The 24283-nt window shown below is 44.5% G+C and overlaps 1 protein-coding gene across 2 annotated transcripts; it reads right to left on the bottom strand.

Moving 5' to 3' along the window:
* Positions 1-2555: 2555 nt before the first annotated feature.
* Positions 2556-23600, bottom strand: LHX2 (LIM homeobox 2). 2 transcript variants are annotated; one of them, XM_026090024.1, is made up of 5 exons: positions 23346-23600; positions 20285-20490; positions 19324-19706; positions 10505-10710; positions 2556-2902 (listed from the first exon to the last, which is right to left on the bottom strand). In XM_026090024.1, exons 1-5 carry the CDS (start codon positions 23598-23600, stop codon positions 2615-2617), a joined length of 1338 nt encoding a protein of 445 aa, XP_025945809.1. In that variant the 3' UTR covers positions 2556-2614. The 2 variants fall into 2 exon arrangements, with proteins under 2 accessions (XP_025945809.1, XP_025945818.1); XM_026090033.1 differs by having other exon boundaries at positions 2615-2902; positions 20285-20487; positions 23346-23465.
* Positions 23601-24283: the final 683 nt, after the last annotated feature.

Here is a 24283-nt window from a genome sequence, read left to right as displayed (position 1 = left end):
AATGTACAGCATTCAAAACCAACAAGCTCTAAACAACCAAACAATACCACAGGATTGAAACAATCATGGGGACAACATAGGTCATTGGAGCCAGTGAGTGAATCCTAATGCACCTACATAAAGGCCCTACATAGAATATTGTCTCTTATTTATATGCAAAATCCCTGATTTGATTAAACCAGACAATTTTTCTAATTGTCTTTTATAGGTTTTAGATAATATTAACACTAGAGTATTCCCCTCCATAAATTTCCGTTAGTTGAAAAGGCAATATTGAGAATTGATTTGAAAGGTATTTCCATCCATGTGGATTCAGGTAGTTAAAGTACAAGATCACAAATAATAGCACTGCAATTTTAAAGAACCATTTGAATTGTTATCAGCTACATTTGCCATAACACTTACGAATTCAGGATTCAGTTTTTGAAATCTATCTGGTTACAAGTTAATACACAGGGTTTTTAATTAGGGGCTGTATCCGTTTAACATTGGACCAACATTGCCTTTTAAATCAAGAAAAGATCCAGCTAAGCATGTCATAAAAATAAAATCTCCAAGGTAATCGACAATGAACAAAACATTACATACAGCAGAATATCTGTGTCTGAACATCTTTAAAAGGCAGATATGTACTCTTTTACAGTCCACTAACCAGTACAGTTTCCTTATTAGACATTAATATTATGAGGAAAAGATGTCTCGGACAAACTAGTAAAGGTTATTAATTCAACCTGAATTTTTTTTTTTAATGTGTCATCRTAGTGCATAAACTTAAAAGACTATGCTAGCCTGTTTGTTTTAGAGAACACAATTCCTTTCACAGATCTTAGCTACTTACGAGTTTTTTAAGGACTACCTTGCTTTTCAGATAGTTCACTTGTACTTTTTTAAAGCTGAAGTGTGAAAAAGGTTAATAAATGACCTAATTATGTCAGCATTTCTATCCCACAGTCCTCATACACTGAGATCCCTTGCTGATCTCGATAGGAATTTGGCATGCACAAGAATGGCAAATTTTCAGCTGAGAAAGCTGAATAAATATAGCATTTTTAAACCAAAACATTGTTACCACGGAGTCTGGCCTAATAAATCATCTTCAATGCACTGAGAAGGGCAAAGAACACGAATCTTGGCACCTATCTTGCTGTTTATTTAGAATAATCTTTTAGCAATTTTGATCCAATGGGAATGACAGATTAGTTTTAGAGAGCTAGCCTCATACAACCTAACATTTTTGATGGAAAAATCTGATTGTAACAGGTTTGAAAAGGAACAACCATACTGATGTTATGTATCACTCAAAATCTATAAAACTACAGGGCAAACAGCATAGTGTGCACTCATTCTTATAAGTATTTAAACTTTGCTGAGGTATACTCATGATTTCTTTAATTACAGAAAAGTATCTTTAAAAATTATAAGAAAAAGCTCTAAGTATGAGTGATATTCTGCACAAATTTTTATCTGGAGAAGGAATTCAATTAAATTGAAAGGTCCATAATAGTTAAAGGAATGACTACTTTTATTAGTATCGGTAATATCATATTCTTCCCTAGCTTTTTATTCCTTCAAAGCATTACAAAAAATGTAAGGCCATAATTCTGTCTCATCTTTGCCCATCAATGTTGTAAATCAACCTAAAATACTTCATTTTCTTTCCTAGGGAAAATATTACCCCGTGTCCGCCTCTGTAATAGATCAATTGTGGCCACAGCTCTCGGATGCCTCGCTTGCCTTCCCCACGACATGGGACAAGCCAGCTCTTGCACAAAAGCAAGACTGTTTTCATAAATGCTAGCTGAAGTCAAGTTTCATTTCAGCAACAAAACTAAGTACAATTTGTCTGTCTGAATTTTAACATCATATGATCATTTCTACCTGCAACTAACAATTATTTATTTCTCTATAATGAAAATACCTAGCCTGTTGTACAAGCTGGATTTCTCACCCATACATACTTCAGGAACAGGAGGCATGTATACAACACATTTAGTTCATCTTAGGCAGATACTGTGTTTGAACTGCAATTTTCTAATCCATTTAAATACAATCAGCCTATCTTGATTGCGAAATTAATGTTAAATGTAACTGCAGCCATTACCAAGTAGTTTCCATAAGTGGTTTTATTACTGGTTAGATTTTACAAATTCTGGTATTCGAACAGACTTCGACCTTAAAATTCTAAAACAACAAAGCAACCAATGAAAGGCTTAGGACTATTCAAAGTAACAAACTCTTAACATTTTTGCCCTGGTCATAAATATACAGAGAGAAAAAGAGAGAAGTGGACATGGAATCCAAAGTATGTAGATAAAACAGTATATAAGGCACATGGCAGTCTTTGAAAATACAGAAGCTTTAGCCAACTTAAATTAATTGCTGTTTCCCTTGCTCAGTCCACAAAACTGTACAGTTACACAAATGTTGTGTTGCAATAGATCTTCCAAGTTATTCTTCAGTCCATACTCCATAATACCAGAACACTACATTTCCTTCTGTTTTTAGGAGAGATCCTAATTGTGGTTAGTCAGTTGCTCAAAGCCTCTATTAAAATACACTTGGAATTTCAACTAAGAATAATTTCTTTTTTAAAGAAATTATTGAGAAAGAGTCATCAGAAAAGATTTGTAAGAGTTGTCTGTGAAGGACTTCGAGATTCATGAACCTCAAGACTTCCGGGCACTGACGTCAAGACAGATGTCACAGTAGGCATAGTAGGATTAGTCAAGTCCGTTAAGGTAGTGGGAGTGCTGGATGGACTCATGGAGGCATTGGATATTTCTGAGGCAGGACCTGATGGGGTCCCTGCTTGGAGTGTTGAATCTGAAGTCTTATCCACCCCTGTGTTTTCTTGACGTAAGAGGTTCCGTCTGAATTTGGCTCGGGCATTTTGAAACCAAACCTGAAATAGTTTAATATAACAGGGTAGCATTTAAAGAGCTGCAGTGTTGAAAAAAAAGCAAAAGCATATTCACAAATTCACCAGCACTTGAACTGGGGAAGATGTTTTTACTGGTAACATGTTAGAAGAGTAGCCCCAATCATGAGAAGTATCCTCTGCATGCCTGGTAAAGCAATCCTCTTTCCCTCTCCTGCAACCCTCTGTGTAAACAGACTGCTTGGACATGAGTGGGCTAAGGATGGAGGAGAGGAGCCTTTCTCTGCAGGCTATGCATAAAGATGCTTAGAAATCTGGCAGCCCCCATGAATCCTCCATTGCCCTCACTCCCAGAAGTATTTGTCAGGATGGGGCAGAAACCAAGCATCTGATGAATACAAAATAATGAGTTTCACCAACCTTGTCTCTCAAGTCCATCTCCCATCATAGGCAGGAGGTGACCCAGATCCTACCCACAGCACCCTGCCTTTCTGCTGGCCCCCAGAGCTCCCTCAGGAACATTCTCATGTAGCAGTTTCAGCAGCGTTTCCACTTTTCTGAAAGAACTGTCCCTCTTTCTTACTCTTTTCTAACTAATCCTTCTCAAATGCCTCAGTTCCTATCGCCTACCCCAGGCTCCATTTTTATACTTTTTCAGTACTGGAATGAAGGTAGAAAAAGAGACTTGAATAGTATTAAAGACTCAGATTGCATTCAAAACTGTAATCTCAGAAGAAATGGTATCCACATTCAGAAATATTTCTCCAGGATTGCTACTTCTTGCATTATCTATTTATTATCTGACTATGAATGAAGGACAAAAGCTATGACTTCATCTTCTCCAATTAAACTTCAAGGTTTAGGTCCAAGTTAGTGCTCTCCACTGCTTGCAGGATTTGTTTAAAGATAAAATATGTCTAATCTGTTTGAAAATAGATATAATGAAATGTGTTTGTGAAACCTGTATGAAACACAGGTATAAAATATTACTTAAATTTCAAAATGTCATTAAATACCCTACGTTCAACCTGATGTATGTATGATAACAGCTAATTTTACTGATATAAACTAGCTGAAATTTCATGGTGCTTAGTTATCAGAAGGCCTTATGTCATTGTTATATTCTTTACAACTGACCCAGTCCTGATCATCATGTCCCCACATTGACCTGCTTTAAGGAATAGGATCAAGTCTTTCCATTGCAGATGCAAAGAGCCGCATCATCTGCGTATCCATCAGAGAAAGGGACTAAGGGAGTGAAAATATCTGTATAGTTACACACTTATTCCATCAGATTTCTCCTGTGTGGCGGGTACAGGGGAACCGAGTGTGCAGAGCTCACAAGGCCACTACATGGCCAGACCAACGTCTGCAGAAATCCCTGCCTCTCCTCACCCTGAAACAGCTTGGTCCCTGCCGTTGGGTCTGCTTTAACCCAGACCGTCACCGTTAACGGAAGAGCGACACGTGAATATAACGCAGCCCCACAGGGTACCCTCGTCACACTCGCAACTCGCCAGCCACAGTCAGGGTTGATGAACGTGCCCACGCAGACTGTTTTTCCTCTGACTGGTTTTCTTCTCATCTACGGATGTCCAGCCCCAAATTCCCTCGACCGGGCGTTCCTGCTTTTTCCCTGGAGAGCTCTCTCCCCCAGACAGAGGTCTTTGGTTGCACCCACTCTCTCTCGCCCTCTCGCCAGGGGATGCCACAAGGGTATGATGCTCAGGCACAAATGCTGTTAGTGACCACAGCAGTGGCGTTCACAGCCCATGAATAACTAACATCCCTACAGCTCCTTTCTTCTGAAAGCTTAGTATTTTAAAACAGCTTATGTTGGTGTTACCTTTGTTAAACACTTAGTTTAAATGTTATATAGAGGTTTCACATATGGCAAGAAATCAAATTTTTTCTCCTAAAACTAACACTGGCAAAAATATATTCATGATTTTATAGCAAAGCCCATTATAGCGGTATAATTGTTAAAGGCCAGTGACGTGGTCAAAACTAGGCAAAAACAAATAAAATAAAACAAATAAAAAAAACAAAAACAAATGTGATATTTTTGCCTGAAACATTCACAGCCAAACAATGTCTTCCTCTCACATAAGTGTTCATTCAGAGCCACGCAAGAAAAGTCGCAGGAGTGCGTCTGCGTGGCTCCGAGGAAGGCAAGGAATGTGAGTGAAAGAAATTAGTCTGGTCTGATCATTCAAGCTGCAAAGTCTCAAGCGCCAGTTAGCAGGAATGGCAAAAAAACAGGAATTTTAACATTTATGGGGTTTTCCACCTTTCAGTAAGAAATAGTTTATATTTGCCCCACAAACTAAATAAATTGGTTTGGATTTTTTTAATATACCTTCTAGCAAGTGTAAGAAAGGATAATACATGCAAAGTTTAAGTAGAAGTTTAGAGCCGCTCGCTGCTGACAGGTATGTATAGCACAGTTACGTCATAATTAAAACAAAAAGTCACTAGTCCGACTGCATATACATAGACTACCACATAATTTCACACTACTGTTCATAAATATATATATATATTTTATATGGAAGTTCTCCAAATATGAGTAAAATTTCCATTTCTATTCACAAAACAATTTGTTAAAAGTTTGTAAAACCATAGAAGACACCTTAACTATTTTGTTCATTCACATTGTACCTAAAAGTCCAACTAATCCTTAACCTTAGTTGAGCAAGAGAYTCTAAAGTATTGTCTCCGTTTGTAATTTGAAATATGTAATAAGTAAAGAAATGGAGCAAGATTATTGGTGCTCATGGGTTCCCCTTTATCTTCCATTAAATATGGGTCCAAACCTGTGCTCAGATGCTCTCATAGATGACTGTTAATGCTGCTTTCAGGAGCTGCACATGTAATGTGACATTTTTACTCCTAAGGGAGCAAAAGTCTCCCTTTAGTAGCAGTAATTCATGTTAGCATTAGACATAGAAAATATCCGTAGTCTTGTAAGTATTATCCAAAAATATAGGTAATATGACTAATTTCACTTTCTTCCTTACTGAGATACTGTCAAGGTTAATTGGTTAATGGTTATAAAGATCTTTAAAGTTGTCCAATAATAAATATTCATATTATTACTGAAAAGACATCTAAATATTGATTAATTAGAATTCTGAAAATACTTTGCTTTATGTTAGAAAGGAATAGCATAAAATATTTATCACAACTGCAATATTCTAGTTTGCACTTAAGATATGAAAGTTTTCAGCAAAGACTTCCCATTGAAGAGTACTGAAAGAATTAAAACTATTGTTTTCTTGGTTGTAGGAATGTAGGCCTGATTCTCTGCTGCCTTGTGTTGTTACTTATAGCTGTGCAAACGAGCGTGTAAGAGCTGGCGAGCCAGGACTGCTGTCCCATGCATAACGGCGATAGCGCTGTACGCTCGTATTGGTAATTGGGGCCCTGCACCTGTATCGGTATTACATTAAAGCAAGGAAATAATGACCCAAATATACATAACTGAAAGAATTGTTCCAGTAGGACTTATCTCACATCAATTACACAATTAGGAATCTGGTCTTCAGTACTGAAGAATAAACAAAATCAGTGGGAAGTACTTAGTGTTTTTCTGTCCAACTGTATCATTATAGGGCTGAGCTGTTTCAAATCAAAGAGGAAAACTACGGAACAAAACTCCCACTGGAAAATAAAAGCAGCTGCGAGACCAACCATTGATTCTACTGCATCCTAGCTAACAGAGTTGAACGTCTGTAGCTGGGCAACTCAACAACTAGGCAGAATGGGTCGGCGGTTAAAATATTATACTATTTCCGCAGTGATCTGCACAACTAACTCGCCTTTCTTTGCCTCAATTCCCCAACTGTAAAACAGGAATAAAATACCATCTTCATAAGGATAGGAAAGTTCTRAAAATAAATGCGCTAAGTACTGTAAAGGATTCAGATACTGCAGTGAATAAGGCCATGTAATCGCCTCAGATAACTTTAATTTTTGTTTATAAAGTCTCCATTGTTGCAACTATAATATATTAGTAATATGAATAGCTTGCACTAGAACCGAATTTTTAAGCACAATTTTGTTAATTCACACAGCTACCTGGGAGACGTTTAGTTTTACTGAATTTTACTAACTAATAAGGGAAGAAACACAAATAAAAATGTAATGGATGCTGCACCACAAAGCAAACTATGTTCACTCATTGCATACATGTTCTGATTATTCTGCTCTGATTATTAATCACACGGTCGAAAGAGAATTATAGGATATTTTGTGAATGACGTCTTAGTAAAAGGTCTGCAGTATGCTATCCTAAAGTAAGTCTTTGCTGAAAGGTAGCGCAGGGTACCGACGCATGATTGGGAAAATGTTCATGCTTGTTGACTGCTGGTAACTGAATTAACCAAGTCCAAACGCATGCAGTAATGTTTTCATAGAAACATTACGGGGGAGCAGTTCAAAAAAGTGCAAGTGGCGTACGAGACACCCCGCTGAACAACAACGGTTTATGTTCCTGAACTGCTTTTGCCACAGTCATATTCCAGACTCCCAGGGAGAGAAGAAGTCACTGGACACATCTGTAGCTAGCAAACCATAGCTTCCTAGGGCCATCTACTTCCACCTTCCCTTTCTAAACTCGGAAGAAGAAAGATCAGTTCCCAAAGAATAACATTTGCGCCAATTAGTTAGCTCACAATTAGCTGGTTACTTTAATTACATATGAAAGCTTACAATAATAGGCTCGTGTTCCCCGGCTGCAGTACAAGAGGTATACAAATCAATTTGCAAACATGAAGTTAAATGTGAGCGAAAATAAATAAAAACAGAGGGCACAAATATAAATAGGCTTACTGTGATTCTAATGTGGCTACTTAAAGAAAATAGTCTGCATTACAAAGCCACCAAAGGAAATGTAATTTATGAAGCAGTATGTTACATTTCCCTGCCATTCTACTTCTGAACATGGGTAGCTGATGACTAATTGCATGTACAGCCAAGAGAGAAGTCACGTTTTCCAAGTCTCATATCACAGATCATTAAGAGCCGGGCCAAATTCTCCACTCATCCACCAACAAACTACCCCCTTACATGTTATGTGGGACTATCTATACAGTAAGGGCACCGTGGCCACTTCCTAAAACCCTAGGAACTCCGCTGCAGACRTGTAGGAAGCACACTGGTTTCAGTACAAGAGACAGCTGTCTTTGTCTTCATCTGCTGTCTTGTATTTTATATTAAAATATATTCTATTGATGGTACATAAAGAAACACTGTCTTTCATCAGCTGAACTGAGACCTGAACATATCGAAAATACAACAGTTTACAAATATGCCTAACAATAACATAGAGAATACTAAAAATTTCCTACTACTGGAATGTACGCGCATACGTTTGGGAGTCTGTGTGCCTTCAGTATGTAAGAGAGATTAATACTAATGATGCTTGTTTAGATCAATAGTGTCAGTGAATTACTTCGTGTTCAATAAATGACGCAGAGGGAATGCCAACCTTTCCGGCTCAGAAGAATTAACAAGTGACACTATCTCAGTAACCAACACCATGAAGAGTTTTCCCCAGCAAGGAGCAACCTTGAAACTAGCATAGGTGAACTTTGGTGTTTGAAAAATTGCCTCGGTGGCTTCAGAAACCCGTATTATTTCCTCTGACAGGTTAGAAATAAGCCAGTTGGGCACAAAAGCTCCAAAATCCAAAAAGCAAGTTTGTTTTTTTCATGGCCCAAATTAATTTTCAACCAAAAAGGCCAAAAAACTATGAGAAAGTGCTCACAACAGACAGGAAAACTCATCAGAGTGACCCTAGACAAAGTATCACTCTGAGTCATTTTCTTGAAGTGCCTCCAACAGTATCATCCTCTGGGTGCAATCCTCACCACCAGCTATTACCTTCCACCACTCTTCTGCTAAAGGTGCCCAGAGATAAAGGAGTATTTCACTGCGGAAGTAAAAGAAGTGAAACACCAATTACCAAAAACATGAAAAAAGTTTAGTGGAATTGCAAAGGATTACCACAAAAGAAAAGAACATTAAGTGCCTTAAAACTGCAAGATGCAGTGCGTTTAAGATGGAAGCAGAAGCAATAAAGAAACTGGACAAGGGACTGAAGTGTTATGGAGACATGGAGTCAAATTTTGGAGACAAGCAAATACATTATAAAAAAGAAGGAAGGAACAGAGAAAATAATGTGGATGAGATGGAAGGGCAGATGATTAGAAGAAAAGAGAAGAGAGAGATGGAAGTCAAAAGTGATGTAGAGTGAGAAGAGAGAACAGAAAGATGATCAAGAGAAAGACATTTTGTGGACACTGATCTCATTTCTTAGTGCAGTATGGAAAATTGCTCAGATAAATCAGGTGTGAATGTACTGTAACAGACAGAATAGATAATACTAAACTTTGTGTCTAAACTCTGAGGATAAAATAAAGAAGTGTCAAAATAAGGATAGATAAATGCAGAAAATTCTTTCTTTCATACACATGGATAAAGGAGAGCTGCTATGAGAGACACTACATCTAGTATTAGGATGTGCTCCAATTATATAGGAAGGAATCTGTCCCACCACCACAAATCAGCATCGTTAAAACAAATAATATCAAGCTACGTAGGAGATAGCCAAGAGAAAAAAATACATCCAGTTTTGTCATTAGCAGTTTTTACTGGGAATCCTACAAAATCTTTATTTCTCTTTCTGTTAGGTATTAACACTGTAAAATTCAGAATCTCTTCAGGGAATTGAGTTTTTCTCAGTGTTTTTTCATCTACTGCCCTCCACTTGCCTATGAATTTGTGAGAGCTGCCCACAAAGCTTTCCTAGGGTTTTGTCCCTGAACCCCAGTTGCCCCTAGGAAGCCCACAAACCATTTTTCTACAATCAGGATTCATTTAAAGGTTTCAGTAGTAGATTCTGGCACGCCATCGCACCCACATGTCCACATTTATGTCTGGTTATGGTTATTTGGATAAGTGCCCATTAAAATTTGATTTCTTGAATCATGACTATAAATTAAAATGGAGCTGTATCAACTAATATTCTCACTTTTGCTTCCCATAATAATTCAAATGGAGTACATCTCCTTGAAGCAAGAAAAATCCAGCTTTCAGTGAAAAAGTCTTTTCAAAATGCTGTCTTCTTTCATTCTAAGTTACTAAACTGTGAATAAAAGAAATCTAATCTTTGAAAAATCAACTTTATGTCCACTTCAATTGCAAAAGAAAAACCATCTTCCCTGTCCTGATAAAATAAATCCAGATGTTTAATTTCTTGTGAAGGTAACCATGCATGGTAATTTCTAAATTAAGTGTTCGCTAATTACAATGGACACATTAACAAAAATAATTTACTTTTTCTTGCAGTAGATTGGAAGCTAAAATATGCACCAGAACTAACTAACTTTAAATAAGTAGGACCCCCAAACCTTCACAACTGCCATTAAAAAATTAGAACCCAAGCGTTCTGCCTTTGGAAAGCTGAAAAGAAATAACTTTTCTTACACTTTCTAGGCTTGAACTGAAGTCTTACAGAAGGTATCAACAAATAAGAAAAGCTTTAACACAAGCAAAATCCACAATGTTTCAAATCTAAAACTGATATTTTATTTGTTTTGAGGGAAAAGACTTTGCTCTTACCTGAAGAACTCTTTTGGTCAGGCCGGTTTTCTGAGCTAGCTGTTTCAAGTCCTTGGCATCAGGATTGTGGTTAATAGCAAAGTATGACTTCATTGTCCGCAACTGGTGGTGTTTGAACGATGTCCTCATACGCTTTGTTTTTTGATTGCTGGGGTATTGCTGGTCTCTATCCAGGTGGTCACCATCGTTTTCGTTGCAACTTAAAGCTTAAGGCAACAAGAGGAAAAGGCGTGTAAATCTATTGCTCTGTGACCAACATTGTTTGCAGTTCATCTGAGCGCAGCAATTAAAATAACATGCCATGGCATGTATTGTACTGGTACAAACCCTACTTGCCTTCCCCTCCATCGCTGCATCTTCTATTTTCCCCGTACAATAACCAGCCCGCAAGGACCCTCACCTGCCTCTTTATGGCTTTTAAAATGTCAGGTCTGCTTCCTTTTTTCTTTCCTCTAGCTTTACACAGCCTTTCCCCCACTCGCAGCTTGGAGGACAGTAGCTGTCCTCAACTCTGTAAAGTGTTTTAATGTACTTTGTATCACYGGAAATTGCATTGTAATGTACAAAGCAAGCTGTACAATACAGTCCACTTAAATCTCCATGGAACAGACCAGTTAAAATTATAATTATTTCCTCCATCAAAGTAAACCCTGTAGAGCACAGGAGAGACCATTAAATGAAACACTATAAAAGAAATAAAGTTTGGGGGTAGCAGACACCAAATTATGACTATAATTTGACTAGCTAAAGAAATAAAGCTGTTAATACAACATATCAGTGGCATGCCAAATGAAAAATATACATTTTCAATTACTTACATATTTATATTTCATTTAAAAAAAAAGCATTTGGAAATACTAGCTCAAATGATCAATTTTGTTATTTCCCTTTGAAATCACTGAACAAGACTACTTGATATATCTGCATAAATCAACTGTAATGACTCTAAACGATGTCTAGGAGCAAGGAACATTATTATAATTATCAAATAGTATTAAATGTTGAAAGCCAAGCAAAATATTCTCATAGACCAAAAATATTTTTTAATATATGTGTGCATACAGTAAACCACAGAAAAACTCTTAAAACAACATTAAGGATCAGGCTTAAATCCCCTAAAAAAATATCAGGGATATAACTGAAAATTAGCTTTGACAAGCTGTCATTAATTTATTTCTCTGCTCCGATATTTGCAACTCCCTTTTAATATTCTAAAAGTTTTATGCTAAAAGTAGGGAAAAATCACTACTATCTCCTGTTATATGTTGCATCCAAAAAATCAGAAAAATACTGCATTTTGGGAGCTTTAAAATGTGAATTATTGATCAATTTCTTAAACACATAAACAGATTTATTTTAATTGTCCGTTATCACCAATTCATTACAATTCAGTACATCTCATAGATATGTATATCTTTAGAGTCTTACTTTAAATACATACTATTTATCAGAGGTGTTCAGCCCTATGGAATAAGTATGAATTCTGAAAGGCATTCATTTTAAACCCGTTTTTAAAAATATTCATATTATGCATGTACCCATAACAATAAATGCATACAGATACTATAAAAGCAGTTTTGCAGCATGTACATGTACAATGACTGCTTTGCAAACCTGAGCTTTTCCAAAACTTTTTGAAAGACATGGCACGTTATGGAGTAAGGCCTGCGAAAATTCAATCTGAAAACAAAAAGCAGGTTTGTTTAATAGATATGTAAAAAGTATCTGAAGCCTCAAACTTCTCTGTGTGCTTCTGTACGCCTATAATTTAAAAAACAGCCCAAAACATTTTAAACCAAAAGCGCTGTGTATCTGTGTGTGAGCGTGTGTGTGCATGTGTGCACATTTGTACAAATCCTTTCCAGACCGACTGTCTGGTGCCAAACTCCAGCAAGAAGCAGCGAATCTCTTGTGTCCTTGTCTCGGGGGCGACTGGCAGGACCCGAGTTTCGAAGGGGTGAGAAACACAGAAGCAGGCAGCAAAATGCAGCGCGGTGGGGCTGGACGGGCCGCAGCAGGGTCTTCCGTGGGTGCGAGAACCGAGGCCTGGCTGCCTCACTGGAGTCACCCCACGTGCGCCAGGCTCCCTCGGAGTTGCAGTCCCTCCTCTATATCATGCCGGGAGGAATAACTGCCACTATTCTGCTCATAGCAAATGGTATTATGGAAATGTGAAGAAATGCAGTACTCAGTTTTAAAATTTACTCACAGACTTTTAGATATTAGAAACGGAAAAGGCCTGTGAGTGTTATCTTCAATGCTTTCAAATCCTCCCAGAAATGAGAAGGTGGTGATTTAGGAGGATATGCCTCAAAATCTTTACCTGAAAAACTGGGATCTGTTTGTGTTACCATGCAACAAAACAAACCCTAGGGTTGCATGTAGCAGTTGGGTTTCAACCTATTCTGTAAAGAACGAGGTACATTCAGGATCCAAGGAAACAAAAGTGATTCTAAATCTTCCCAGAATGGAACTGGGATATCAGCTTTCCATCAAGCCTTGACTGGATGAGGAACCTTCGCTCTGTGAATTTCTCATAAATTTACCTCCTCATCTACTAAATACAAGTAATATTAAAATAACTGTAAATATATGCCATTTGAGATTGACAGAACTGTTGTCTTTCTCTAGGAAGAAAGTTACAGAACAGATTTTGAAAGTGCATCGGGTGTCTGCTGTTCCTTGTCTTGTGCAAGCCCCACCACCTAATCTGGCATAAATCTTCCTAGTTAATGCTAATTCCTCTCTCAGCTGTGGTACTCAGCACCATCCTTAGAAGTTTATTTTAATAGATCTAGCATTATATGCATCTCTTGCAGAATCTGAAATGTCTGTGGGTGTCACAGGCACAGATACAGAATGGGCCAAGGGTATAAGCATGTGGAGTTTGTAAAAGCTGAAAAGTTTCTGCAAAAGGCATCATGTCATAAAACTAGTACTGTACATGCTCCTCATGCAACCCTCTGTTTTCAGACATTTCCTCCCTGTTCCTTTGTACGTTCCTGTGTATCTCCCAAATGAATTGCTGAGCTATCCACACCTAAGATTTCCACCCAATTGCAGCATCTAGGACTCCTGCTGGGAGACTAGTTCAGAAACACATTTGGTGAAATGCCAGTTGAACAGAGGAGCCTTAAATTAACATATTTCATCGCTAATTTGTGATAAAGCAATTTCTGAACTGGTGACAAGTCTCTTTTTTGACACTAAAACATAGCTAGGGCCCCTGTGCTTTTCCCCAACCACCACCCGCAGGCCTTCGCCCCGCTGTGCCCGTCGGCTGGCCTCGCCGCTGGCCGGCTCTCACGGTCTCCTCCATTAGCACCACGGTACGAATGTCCCTTTCGCCACAAGATGGTGATGTCCACAGATAACATCCCTGGAAACAGGGCTTTGCTCTCTAACATGGGAACAGCGCGTTTTGATACTGGTGACCAAAATATCCTCTGCAGAATAATGCATAAAACCACCTCCAGGAACAGTGACATGGGCACAAGCAGGATGTGCTGCTACCGCAACAAGCGCAATCTGCAGCAGGGAAGTTGGGAGCAGCGTTTCACACTCAGCTCCCCACATCCCCACGTGTTGGGGTTCTGAAAAAAAAGCGTGTGCTTAGCCCATAGCTAAGTATATGGCACATGAAGAAGCTGGGAATGAGGAATTTCCTTTGGGGGAGCTTTTGTTCTTAGTAGCTTGTGTTTGACATGTTAAATTACCCCAAAAGAAAGCAAACTAATCCCAATTCTGAAAGAATGATGAAACAAGAGACACATTTGGTGCCTGCATCAGCCCTCCCTTCCCAGTGGCTTGGGAACATACACCCCTTTCCTTCTGTAATAAGGGAGACAAGGGGTGTTTTAACCTGCTGCTGCCTGGAGAGGGAACTTGTGATTAACTGGAACAGGCAGGGGTGCAGCCTTATTTCTTGTTTGGTTGAAGCGTGTAAAGGACTTGGTGGAACTTGTAACCCTGAAGGGGACAAAAGTGAGACAGAGTCTCCTTAACATGAACAGAGACAGAGTCTTTCTTCCAGGTGGAAGGAGAAAAAGGCACTTAGATAAGGCAGATGCCTGAATCCCTTATCACAACCGGGATTAAAAGGGGAGCTTGGCTCCCGTTACGGAGCTGCGGCACCCGGAGCGGGCAGGGTACCCTCACTGCTTCTGGTGAGCCTGGAGGCACCGAAAGGAGGCAGCCCACCTCCAAGGCGTCAGAGTGAAAGGCACAGAAAGCGCCGCCTCAGCCTTGAAATTTCAAGCAGCGTTTCTGGGAATAAGGAGATAAAGCCCGCCTTAAGGACGAGGGCGACTATCTTGTAGGCTGAGTACCACAAGGCCACGAGAGAGGAGAGTTCGGGTGAAAGGAAAAAGCTCTTTTTCAAACCCCCCCCCCCCCAGCCTTCCCGACCCGCCGCGGACAAAAGGGCCGCGTGTGCCGCTGCCCGGCGGGGTTACCGAGGGAAGGGAAGGGAAGGGAAGGGAAGGGAAGGGAAGGGAAGGGAAGGGAAGGGAAGGGAAGGGAAGGGAAGGGGAAGGGAGGGAAGGAAAGGGAAGGGCCCGGCCCCGGGGCGCAGCGCGGCGCCTCCCGGGGGAGAGCGCGGCCCGGCCGGGACAAGGGGCTCCGGAGCGGGGCAGCCGGGCTCCGCGGCAGGAGGCAGGAGGCAGCAGCCGGCAGCCGCCCGGGCTTTTTCCCCTCGATTAAGCCGGCTGAATGGCTGGTGCGAGCGCGCAGTCGTTCCCCGAGCGCCGCGATTAACCCGGCGAGCCGGCGGCCGGGCCCAGGGAAGGGTCGGGCAGCGGCGACCTGCCCGTCCGGGCTCCTGCCGAGGGAGCCGCCGCTCCCCGGCCTGCAAACGCGGCTCCGCGGCCCGGGCAGCGCGGAAGGGACGGGACGGGACGGGACGGAGCGGCCCCGGGGCCCCGCTGCCCGCCGCAGCCCCCGGCCCAGCCCCTTCTCTGCCCTGCTCCCCGGGGAGGGGCTACATGCACCGTGACGGGACGGGACGGGACGGAGCGGCCCCGGGGCCCCGCTGCCCGCCGCAGCCCCCGGCCCAGCCCCTTCTCTGCCCTGCTCCCCGGGGAGGGGCTACATGCACCGTGCCGGGGGCAGCCCAAAGGCGACCACGTCGGCCGGGGCGGGGGGGGGGAGGGGGAGGAGGAGGAGGAAGAGAAGCAGGGAACTGTTATTTTTCTTCGGAAATTAGTGCGTGACGTCCCCCTTTCAAAGCTGTGGCTCCTGTTTGCTCGCTCTGCAACTGTAGTCGCAGGAACGCATATTTGGAGCTTTTGCTCCCAGGAGAAACGAGGAGGGAAAGAGATAAAATCGGTCTTTAAAACTTTCCAGGCTTTTCCGATTTTCTTCAAGAAAAAAACTTCTGACAAACCGCGGAGAGAGGCAGCTCCGAGCGGCCGCTCCGCCGCCACCGAGCCGTGCGGGGGGAGGGAGGGACGGAGCGACCTTGCTGCTGGGCTGCGCCCCGGCCCCCGCGGCTCGGGGACCCCCCCACGGCCCCCCGGGACCCCCCCGCGGCCCCCCGGGACCCCCCCGACCCCCGGACGCGGCCGGTGCGGGAGAAGAACCGGCCCCAGCGCGGCGCAAACGCCCCGGCGGCCCCGGGACGCGGAGCAGCCTCGTGCCGCCCCCCCACAAGCGGAACTGCCCAAACCCCAAACCCGGCTGCCCTTTACCCCCCCACTTGGGCCGAGCTTGGTGTCTAGACTAGATATTTAGCCGCCTTCTTGCTGATGCACTAGGTATCTTCCAGCTAGAAAAGAAAGGAAATATTGCCGAACGCCTTTGCTGCTTGCGCAGGTTATGGGTATTTTACCAGGCTGCGGTGCCCCCAGGTCTGCACAGCACATCCGTCATTTTCAGGCATATTTTAGTGTCTTCATATGAACGACAGACTAGATACGAATGAATAAAATATACCAGGCTGTGGGAGGTTTGGGGTCTAATTCGCAAAGGGAGTATTCAGAATTCCTTACAGGTGCTCCTGTGTTCAGCGAGCTTTCAGCCATTGATTTACTGACCTAAAAAGCCCGAACTCCATTCCAACAAGTGAAAGAAGAAATTATGATCACAGGAGCATACTTAAAAAAAAAGAAAAAGAAAAAGAAAAGAAAGAAGAAAGAAAGAAAAAGAAATCTTTTTGAAGTTTCGGCATCCTTCTAAGCTATTTTCCACTTGTCAGGCTCTATCCACATCTAAAATCCATCATCCCTGTGCAAACGGAGTCCCGTTTAAGTAGAAAAAAAAGAGTCAGTCCAATCCCTGCTGCAGATGAATATTTGCTGCCATTTACAAAATAATTTTAGTCTCAACTCTGGCCAAGTTTGTGGGTCCTCCTTCCTCCCCACTTTTCTGCGGAGATTTATTTACACAAAATATTCTACAGATCATCAGCAACAAATCCCCTCAGATGACAATACTGTGCATTTCTAGTGCATTTCTGAGAAAGAACCGAGAAGTTCCATTAAAAAAAAAAAGGAAAAACTATCACACTTCTAAACGATTTCCATCTAAAACATAAAAAATCGAACACTTGAAAATATTTTTTTGTTTTGTAAAATTTTAAATCAACGGGCAAGCCCGTTTGATTTCCAAAATCTCTGACACTTATTGCCACACAAATTAATGGATTGTTGGCTTAATGATAAATAGTTTAAGCAGTGAAGCCTTCCTTTCTCAAGGAAGATCTCTTAAGCTGCAGTTGCAGGGTCTAAGCGAAAATTAAAAGAGCAAAAAATCGGAGGGAAGTAATTTTGAAAACGAATTTTAAAAAATACAGTTAAAGACGGTGTATTTAGGAAGCCAGGGAGCAATGAGACTTTCTCAGGCTGTGCTCCTATCCAGGACAGATGCTGCTGGTTGGGTTTACAGGTCCTTTGAATCTGAACATCTGCCCTGCATAGGGAGACAGCGGAAGGACAATTAACGTCTAATCCCTCCGAAAAGGAAACATTTTTAAACGGGCAAAACGCAGATTTTCTGGATGTTTTAAAGTTCACTGTTACTCAGGAAAACGCTAGTTACACCTTTTATCGGCCTTCACCACTGGGACTACTACTGACTTTTGCACTATTTCCAGTACRATCAGCAGTTAGATAAATAAATAATAGGTGGCAATTTTGTTCCTGAGATGTGTTTGCTAGTTAGAGATGCGCTTTTTCTCCTGGCCGTTTTCAGTGCAAACCCCTCAGTTTCGCCTCTGTTGTTACTTCGTCGTTAGGGGCAAAATACCCRCAGCCTCATCCCTGCGGCTGGGCCGCCTCCCCCAGCCCTGAGTCCTCGGTGCTGGCAGCCCACTAACAGTCCGTGATCCCCATCAGCAGCCGGCGCGCTGCACTTCCCCTGGGTTTCCCACGTACACGCACCTTCCTCCCCGTCCCCCCACCTCTTCTTCCAGGGCGGGAAGGCGGAAGCAAAGCGCAGCCCCGAGCTGCCAGTCCCAGGAGTCGGGGGGCGCACGGGGGTACAGTCCGAAACAAATCGCAGCAAACTTGGCCTTTACCTAACGCCCTCCCCCCTTTCCGGGGAAAGAAGAAGAATAAAGGGGGGGAAAAAAAGTTAAAGGCAATTCTACACCCTATGCGACATATCTGAACTTTGTAGATTTAAAAAAACAAACAAAATCGAAACAACAGAAAACTCTGCAAACAAAGTTGGAGCAGACTGCAACGAAAGAGGCAAATGAGTCTCATCTTCAGCATCGATCGGGCTGACTGAGCACACAGTGTACGGACACATCGGTGTGGAGTAAACCCCACACCTCTGCCTTGAATGCTTCTAGGAAAAATCAAGATCCAAATATTTTCTTTTGTCCAAAAACGTTTTCCTTTTGCATACAAGGAGCACGGCCGAGAAGGCTCAGCGATCACCGCAGTTACCCGCTCCGGGAAGAGTGAGGGGAAGAGGGCAGGGACCGGGGGGGCTGGGTTGGTGGGGCAGGAGACTACTTGAATCCCTTTGCCTGAAAAACTGCAATACTGCTGTGTGATGTTTAGCGAGGAAACACATCAGAAAGTGAGCAGCTGAAAGCAGAGAACCTGAGAGCCAGAGTTTCTGCAGAGACTGCAGGCTCGTGGCTGCTGCCAGGTTTGCTCTCTTTCTCCGCGCTGCTGCTCTCAGTTAAGAGCTGGAGGGCTGTAACTCGAGGACAAGGGAAGGTTGAGGCTAGAGATGTTGCTAGCTTCCCGAGTCTTCCCAGAGTCGCATCCGATGACCACAACGGCAGCCCAACTTGTCGCTGCGCGAACTGTCCCGAGGCCGCCTGCAGACACCTGCTTGCCGCAGCCCTGCCAGCGCCTCGGCCGGGCTCCGCGGGCACCGCGCGGCACCGCGCCCGCGGCCCCTGCGCCCCTCCCGCCGCGGGTCCTAGAGAAACCGCCACTGCTTTTCCTTCGTCTCCCTCTCCTTCCTTCCTTCCAAAACTCTGAGGTGCAAGAGCTCAGGAAAAGGGCAGAATAATTCACCCATCAGCAGCCTTTAAGAATGTAGCTACTAAAAGAAAATTCACAGCTCTCTGAAGTGCTAACTTACAGTCTCTGGTTTCCAGATTTTATTTCAGGCTACACTCCCCCTTCTCCCCCCTCCTTAACCAGATGACCTTGCTTCAAAACATTTTATTTCCAGCTGAAGTGAAAAATGCTAACATATTAGCTTCTGTAATTGCAATTTGACAGCAGTTGATCTCAATAATTATGCTGCAGCTAAACTATTATTAACGGTTTAAGCTAAAATAAACGGAAATCCCCCTTTGGAAGCGAACAGAAACAAACCTTTTAAATTGTTCTTGGGGGGGAAATGGGATCTCTTACCTGCATTGTAGGCTGCCAGATCTGCCCCAGGCCCTGGGCTCTTCCTTTTCCTGGGTCTCCCCTTCTGGACAGTCCCCACGCCGTTGTAATAAGGCAGTCCCAAAGTATTGGCGGAGCCCGCTCCCAGTGCTGGGCCCTTCCCAGCGGCTACATCCGAGTGATTGAAATGCACCTGGTACTCCCCCTGGATGAGAGTCTCGAAATGGAGGCGGCAATACACCAGATTGTCCTTCATGCCAAAGTGGTCGCCGGTGGTCAGCATCTTGTTGCAAGTGGTGCAAGTAAAGCAATTTAAGTGATATACCAAATCCCTGGCCCTCATGACCATTTCGGAGGCAGAAATCCCCAGGTGACATCTCGCACATCTCTGCACCGAAAACCTCCTGCAAAACAGAACGGCCAGAGGAGACGGTGAGAGGCGCGTCCCGCCTTAGCCGGGGCCGCCCGGAAGGCGGCAGGGGAGAGGGGCTGGCGGCCGCCCGAGCCGGGGCGCTTGCGAAGGGGCTTCGCCCGCCGGGCGGGCGGGCGGGCACCACGGGCCGGGGGCCGCTCGCCCCCCCCTCGCACCGCACCTCCTGGGGACGCGGCTCCCGCCCCGGCCCGCAAACTTTCCCCGAAGCTCGGGGCGCCCGGCGGCAGCGCGCAGCGAGGCAGCCCCGCTCCCGGCCGGGCTCTGCCCCGTCCCTTCCCCCGCGCCGGGAGCCCTGCGGCGAAGGCGAAGAAGGCGAAGAAGGGGAGCCCTGCGCGAGGGTGAGGGTGAGGAGGAAGGCAGCCTCCTTCCCCTCGCAGCCCTGGGGGGAAGAGCTGCTCGAAGCCCCCCGCTACCGGCGGGCTGCGGTGGCCGTGCCCGAGGGCGCGGGCCCGTCCTGCGGGGCTCCCCCTCCCCCGAGAGGCTTTAGGAGCCCCGCGGGGGCCGCGGCGGGTCCCCCCGCTCCCGGGGGCGGCCGAGGGCAGGCTGTACCTGTAGTAATCCTCTTTGCAGTAGATGCTGCCGTCCTTGCTGAAGCAGGTGAGCTCGGACTCCAGGTTGAGTTTACACTCGCAGCACTTCAGGCAGCGCATGTGCCACTGTTTATCCACAGCCAGGAGGTAATAACGGTCGGAGATTTTCCCCCCGCAGCCGGCGCACAGGGCAGCGCGGTCACTGCTGATGGAAGGCATGGTCTGCTGGGGGGAAACGATTAGGGACCGTTAGCGAGAGGCAGAAAGCCGTGCGCGCCGCTGAGCTGCCCCCTCCCCCTGCCCAGCCGCCGTCGGGGCTGGGCTTTCCCTCTCCCCTCGCAGGGGCTCGCCAGGCGCCGCGGAGAGCAGAGCAGAGCAGAGGAGGGGAGAGGAGGGGAGAGCAGAGGAGGGGACGGCAGCGGAGCGGAGCGGGGGCTCCGAGGCGGCCCGCCCGGGCGCCCCGACCTGCCTCCCGCGCCCGCAGCGCCCGTCCCCAGGGTCCCGCAGGCGGCGGCAGCCCCCTGCCCGGGGGAAGGAAGGTGAAACAGGAAGAAAAACAACCTGGGGCTTAAGGAAGACGTCCGAATGGGACCCAGGAATTTCTTTTTGTGGATTTGCCAGTCCCAGAACAAGCAGAAAAGATGCCGTTCAATAAACGGGCGCAATAACCGCAGAGCAGGGCAAATCGCAGATAGTTAATTTTAAAATTTATTATTATGGATACACGGAGAGTGTCTGCATAGCTAAGGCTCTGTGAGTGCCTGTATGTGGAGTGTGTGTGTGTGTGTGTGTGTATTTTCCTAGCTATAAAATTCCGGGTGAATTACGATCAAACCCCCTTGTAGTCAGGGAGCTACAGACACGGCTCGCTCTGCAGCCAACTTGCAAACAAATGTATCCGAATCTGCTGTAACCCAAAGCACTAAAGGGACCAGTAAATAAAACTGCGGAGGAGATGAGCATTACTAACTCCGAGGTGCAGAATGTTTTATCAGGAAAACGAAATAGTGGAAAATGTATATGCAAGAAAGTGGGAAAAAACAACAGAGCACGTTAGATTATGCTGGGATAAACTTGGAAGCAATAAAACTAAATGTAACCCCTATATAATTTAATAGTTTAGTGTCAAATCACAATCCAATCGAAACTCCCTGAAAAAAACCAAATACATACATATTCTGTCAACGTCTACCAAAAAAAAAAAAAAAGGAAGAAAAAATATCGAAAACCATTTAGGCACTCTTATTTATTTCCTCCGGCACCTCAAAACAGTGTTCAAGAGAAAAGGTTCAGACGTGGAGGGGAATTTATGGCAGACCTTGCAATGCGCTGCTGTCCATTCCCTTCTCCACTTGCTCTCACCCTGGCACAGGGCTCAAACCCACTGCGGACTGCTTCGGTGCAAGAGACCCCCAAACATTTTTGTACAGACGTGACAAACACACCGGTCTGTTTTGGTTCTGGAGGGAGGTTGTTTGTTTACTTTTGCCTCCTCTAGAGCCTTAAGTCCTTGCGCAAAGCAAAAGGAGAGAAGACAGCTAATAGGGGAAGAATCGAAAGGAAATGAAGCTATTTTTTTCCAGCATATGCTACACTGATTACTTTCATGCAACACTTGCACAGATCACAAAATCCCATCGCTATTAGCACTATTGCTTCCATTACACCATGTCCACTATCACGACTGCAAGTAGATAAAATTATAGCTCTATATTAGCATGTTGTCCACACAACTCCACTGATAGCTTGCTTCTTTAAAGCGTTAACTAACCTCTGATTAGTGATCGTTTCATAAACAAAGTAGTTTCTTGTAAATCCACTTTAAATAAAATACAGTTTTTCTGCTTGGCTTTKCCGGTGACAACAATATTCTGAGATACAGAAATGTCTGTATCTTTTTAAGGAGCCAGTATTTTATCCCACTGCTTATTATATACACATGTATATGCATACACATTATATATAGATATATAAAGGTATCATACCATAATATTTATTCTAGTAAAGATCATTTGATACTGTTTAATTGTACGGAAAAATACTAACTTTTCCAAAGAAAACTAAAAACGTTCAGAATCATGTTCTATCCTTGTAGTATAAAGGCTCTCTTTCAGCCGATATTTCAGGATTAGATAATCTTACTGTTTACTTTTAAGTAAATTTCGACATAATATGAAGAGAAATAACACATACTGATGAAGTTTTAAAAACCGTGAACAGATGTTTCTTACACATGCCCATATCAGCTTACAAGACAGCATTTAACCAAAATACGGAATCTTGGCACTTCAAAATTATCATTTCTCCGTAACAAAAAGTAACATACATAAAATGTTGAATCAGTCAACACACTTCAGAAATCTCTTCCGCTTTGCTAGGTTAACTCAAATCAGAAGGATGCACCTTTTTATTGTATAAACGTGCTAGTATACAACTACTACACATCAGCAGACACAAGATAAAAAGTGATAAAAGTTATAAAAATGTGCATCCATTCGTGCCCCTGAAACACATCTTCTAGTTCTATTTCTCGTTTTCAAAGCCAATATTCATACATATTACTATTATAAGCAAACATAATTTTAAAATAATAAAGATTTTTTTAATGCTATAATGGCTACCTCAATGTAGCCACCCCACCTGAAAAATAATATAGAAGTGGATGCTTTGGTGCTTGTCTTTCCATTCTGCAGACAAAAATCTCGCTGTGCCAAAATGTTATCTGTACAAAAGCGTACTTTGCCTCTTCCTAAAAACTTTAGAAGGCCGGACAGGCTGGGGGAAGGGAAGGAGTTCTTGGACGCTACCAAAAGGCTGGTCTTTATTTCTGCTTTCTCGCAAGAGCAGTACCGTTCATTTCACCTAAGCGTTACTATTAGTATGCATATTATTAATAATTAACAGTTTCATGCCTTGCCCCATGTCTTAATTTAATCTTTTGGGGTACCCTTATGCTTAAATTTTCTTCTGATCTAGTATTTTGCATAGGTTTCCCCCCGATCTGTTATTTTAAGGGGAATCTTTGAGGGGTTCATTAAGTTTAGGGGGTTGAACGACTCTCCCACTCCTTCGCCTCCTACCGTTTCGGTCTCTCCCCTGTCTATAGCCGAGCTGATGGCTGGCGCTTCGCTTTTGGCTCTCCGATCCATCTCGTCGATGACCCCATGCATCTCCGAGCCGGACAAACTGTGGAAAAGCATCGCTGAGGAAGCAGAGGAGGAGGAGGAGGCCCCGAGTCGCTGCTGCTGCTGCTGCTGCTGCTGCTGCTGCTGACAGTTGTCGGGGTCCCTGCAGGAGCCCAGGACTTGCATTAACCGGAGCCCTCCCCCATGCATCTAGCACGGCCGCCCCGCGGCGTCGCTCGGCGGCTCCGGGCTGCCCGCCCCGGCAGAGCTCTCCGGCCGCGGCGCGGGCACGGATCCGAGGCGCTCGCGGGGCTGGGGCGCGGGGCAAGGGGACAAGCGGCGCTGCAGGCTTCGGGGCTCGGGTCTAGTCTGTCGCGTGGCCCCGGCACATCCCTCTAGGAGGCTTCTTCAGCGCAGGGCTCATTGCCCCAGGTGCGGTCCAAGGCTTTACGCTCTGGCCCAGCCGGCGGAAGGCTGGGCAGGTTTACGGTTGGGAGGGGTTAATAAATAATAGCAACGCAAAAAATTAAACCATCTTCGGTGAGAAATAAATAAAAAAAAATAGCGACAAGCCCACTACATGGTACTGTGCGAAATTTAGAGGAGGAAGGCGGGGAGAGGGAGAGGCGGCGGCAGCGGGGAGCAGGCTGGTGCCGCAGGGCGGACGGGGCGGGCGCCCACCGCGCACTCACGGTCCGGAGGGCCGGCAGCGGCCGCGGCCGCGGCGCGGGGGCAAAGTTTGCTCCTCTGCCCGCTCCTCCCCCCCCCCGCGGGAGCTCATTGGGAAGAGAAAGAGCCAGGGGGAAGGAGGGCGAGTTGGACGGGCACCAGGTGGGGACGGGCGCGCGGCGGCGGCGGCGGCCCCCCTCTGCCCTCGGAGCGGCCGCGCCGCG

This window comes from Apteryx rowi, unplaced genomic scaffold (assembly GCF_003343035.1).
Source record: "Apteryx rowi isolate R43461 unplaced genomic scaffold, aptRow1 scaffold_120, whole genome shotgun sequence".
Taxonomy (NCBI): domain Eukaryota; kingdom Metazoa; phylum Chordata; class Aves; order Apterygiformes; family Apterygidae; genus Apteryx; species Apteryx rowi.
Note: the sequence above shows the minus strand (reverse complement) of the source record. Positions and strands in the feature narration are given on the sequence as shown.

Coding starts and splice junctions, on each gene's coding strand:
- LHX2 (XM_026090024.1), bottom strand. CDS start 23,600: ATGCATGGGGGAGGGCTCCGGTTAATGCAAGTCCTGGGCTCCTGCAGG. Junction 19,707..20,284: donor TGCAAAGAGGATTACTACAG/GTACAGCCTGCC, acceptor TCTGTTTTGCAG/GAGGTTTTCGGTGCAGAGAT. Junction 10,711..19,323: donor TCTGGCAGCCTACAATGCAG/GTAAGAGATCCC, acceptor TGTTGCCTTAAG/CTTTAAGTTGCAACGAAAAC.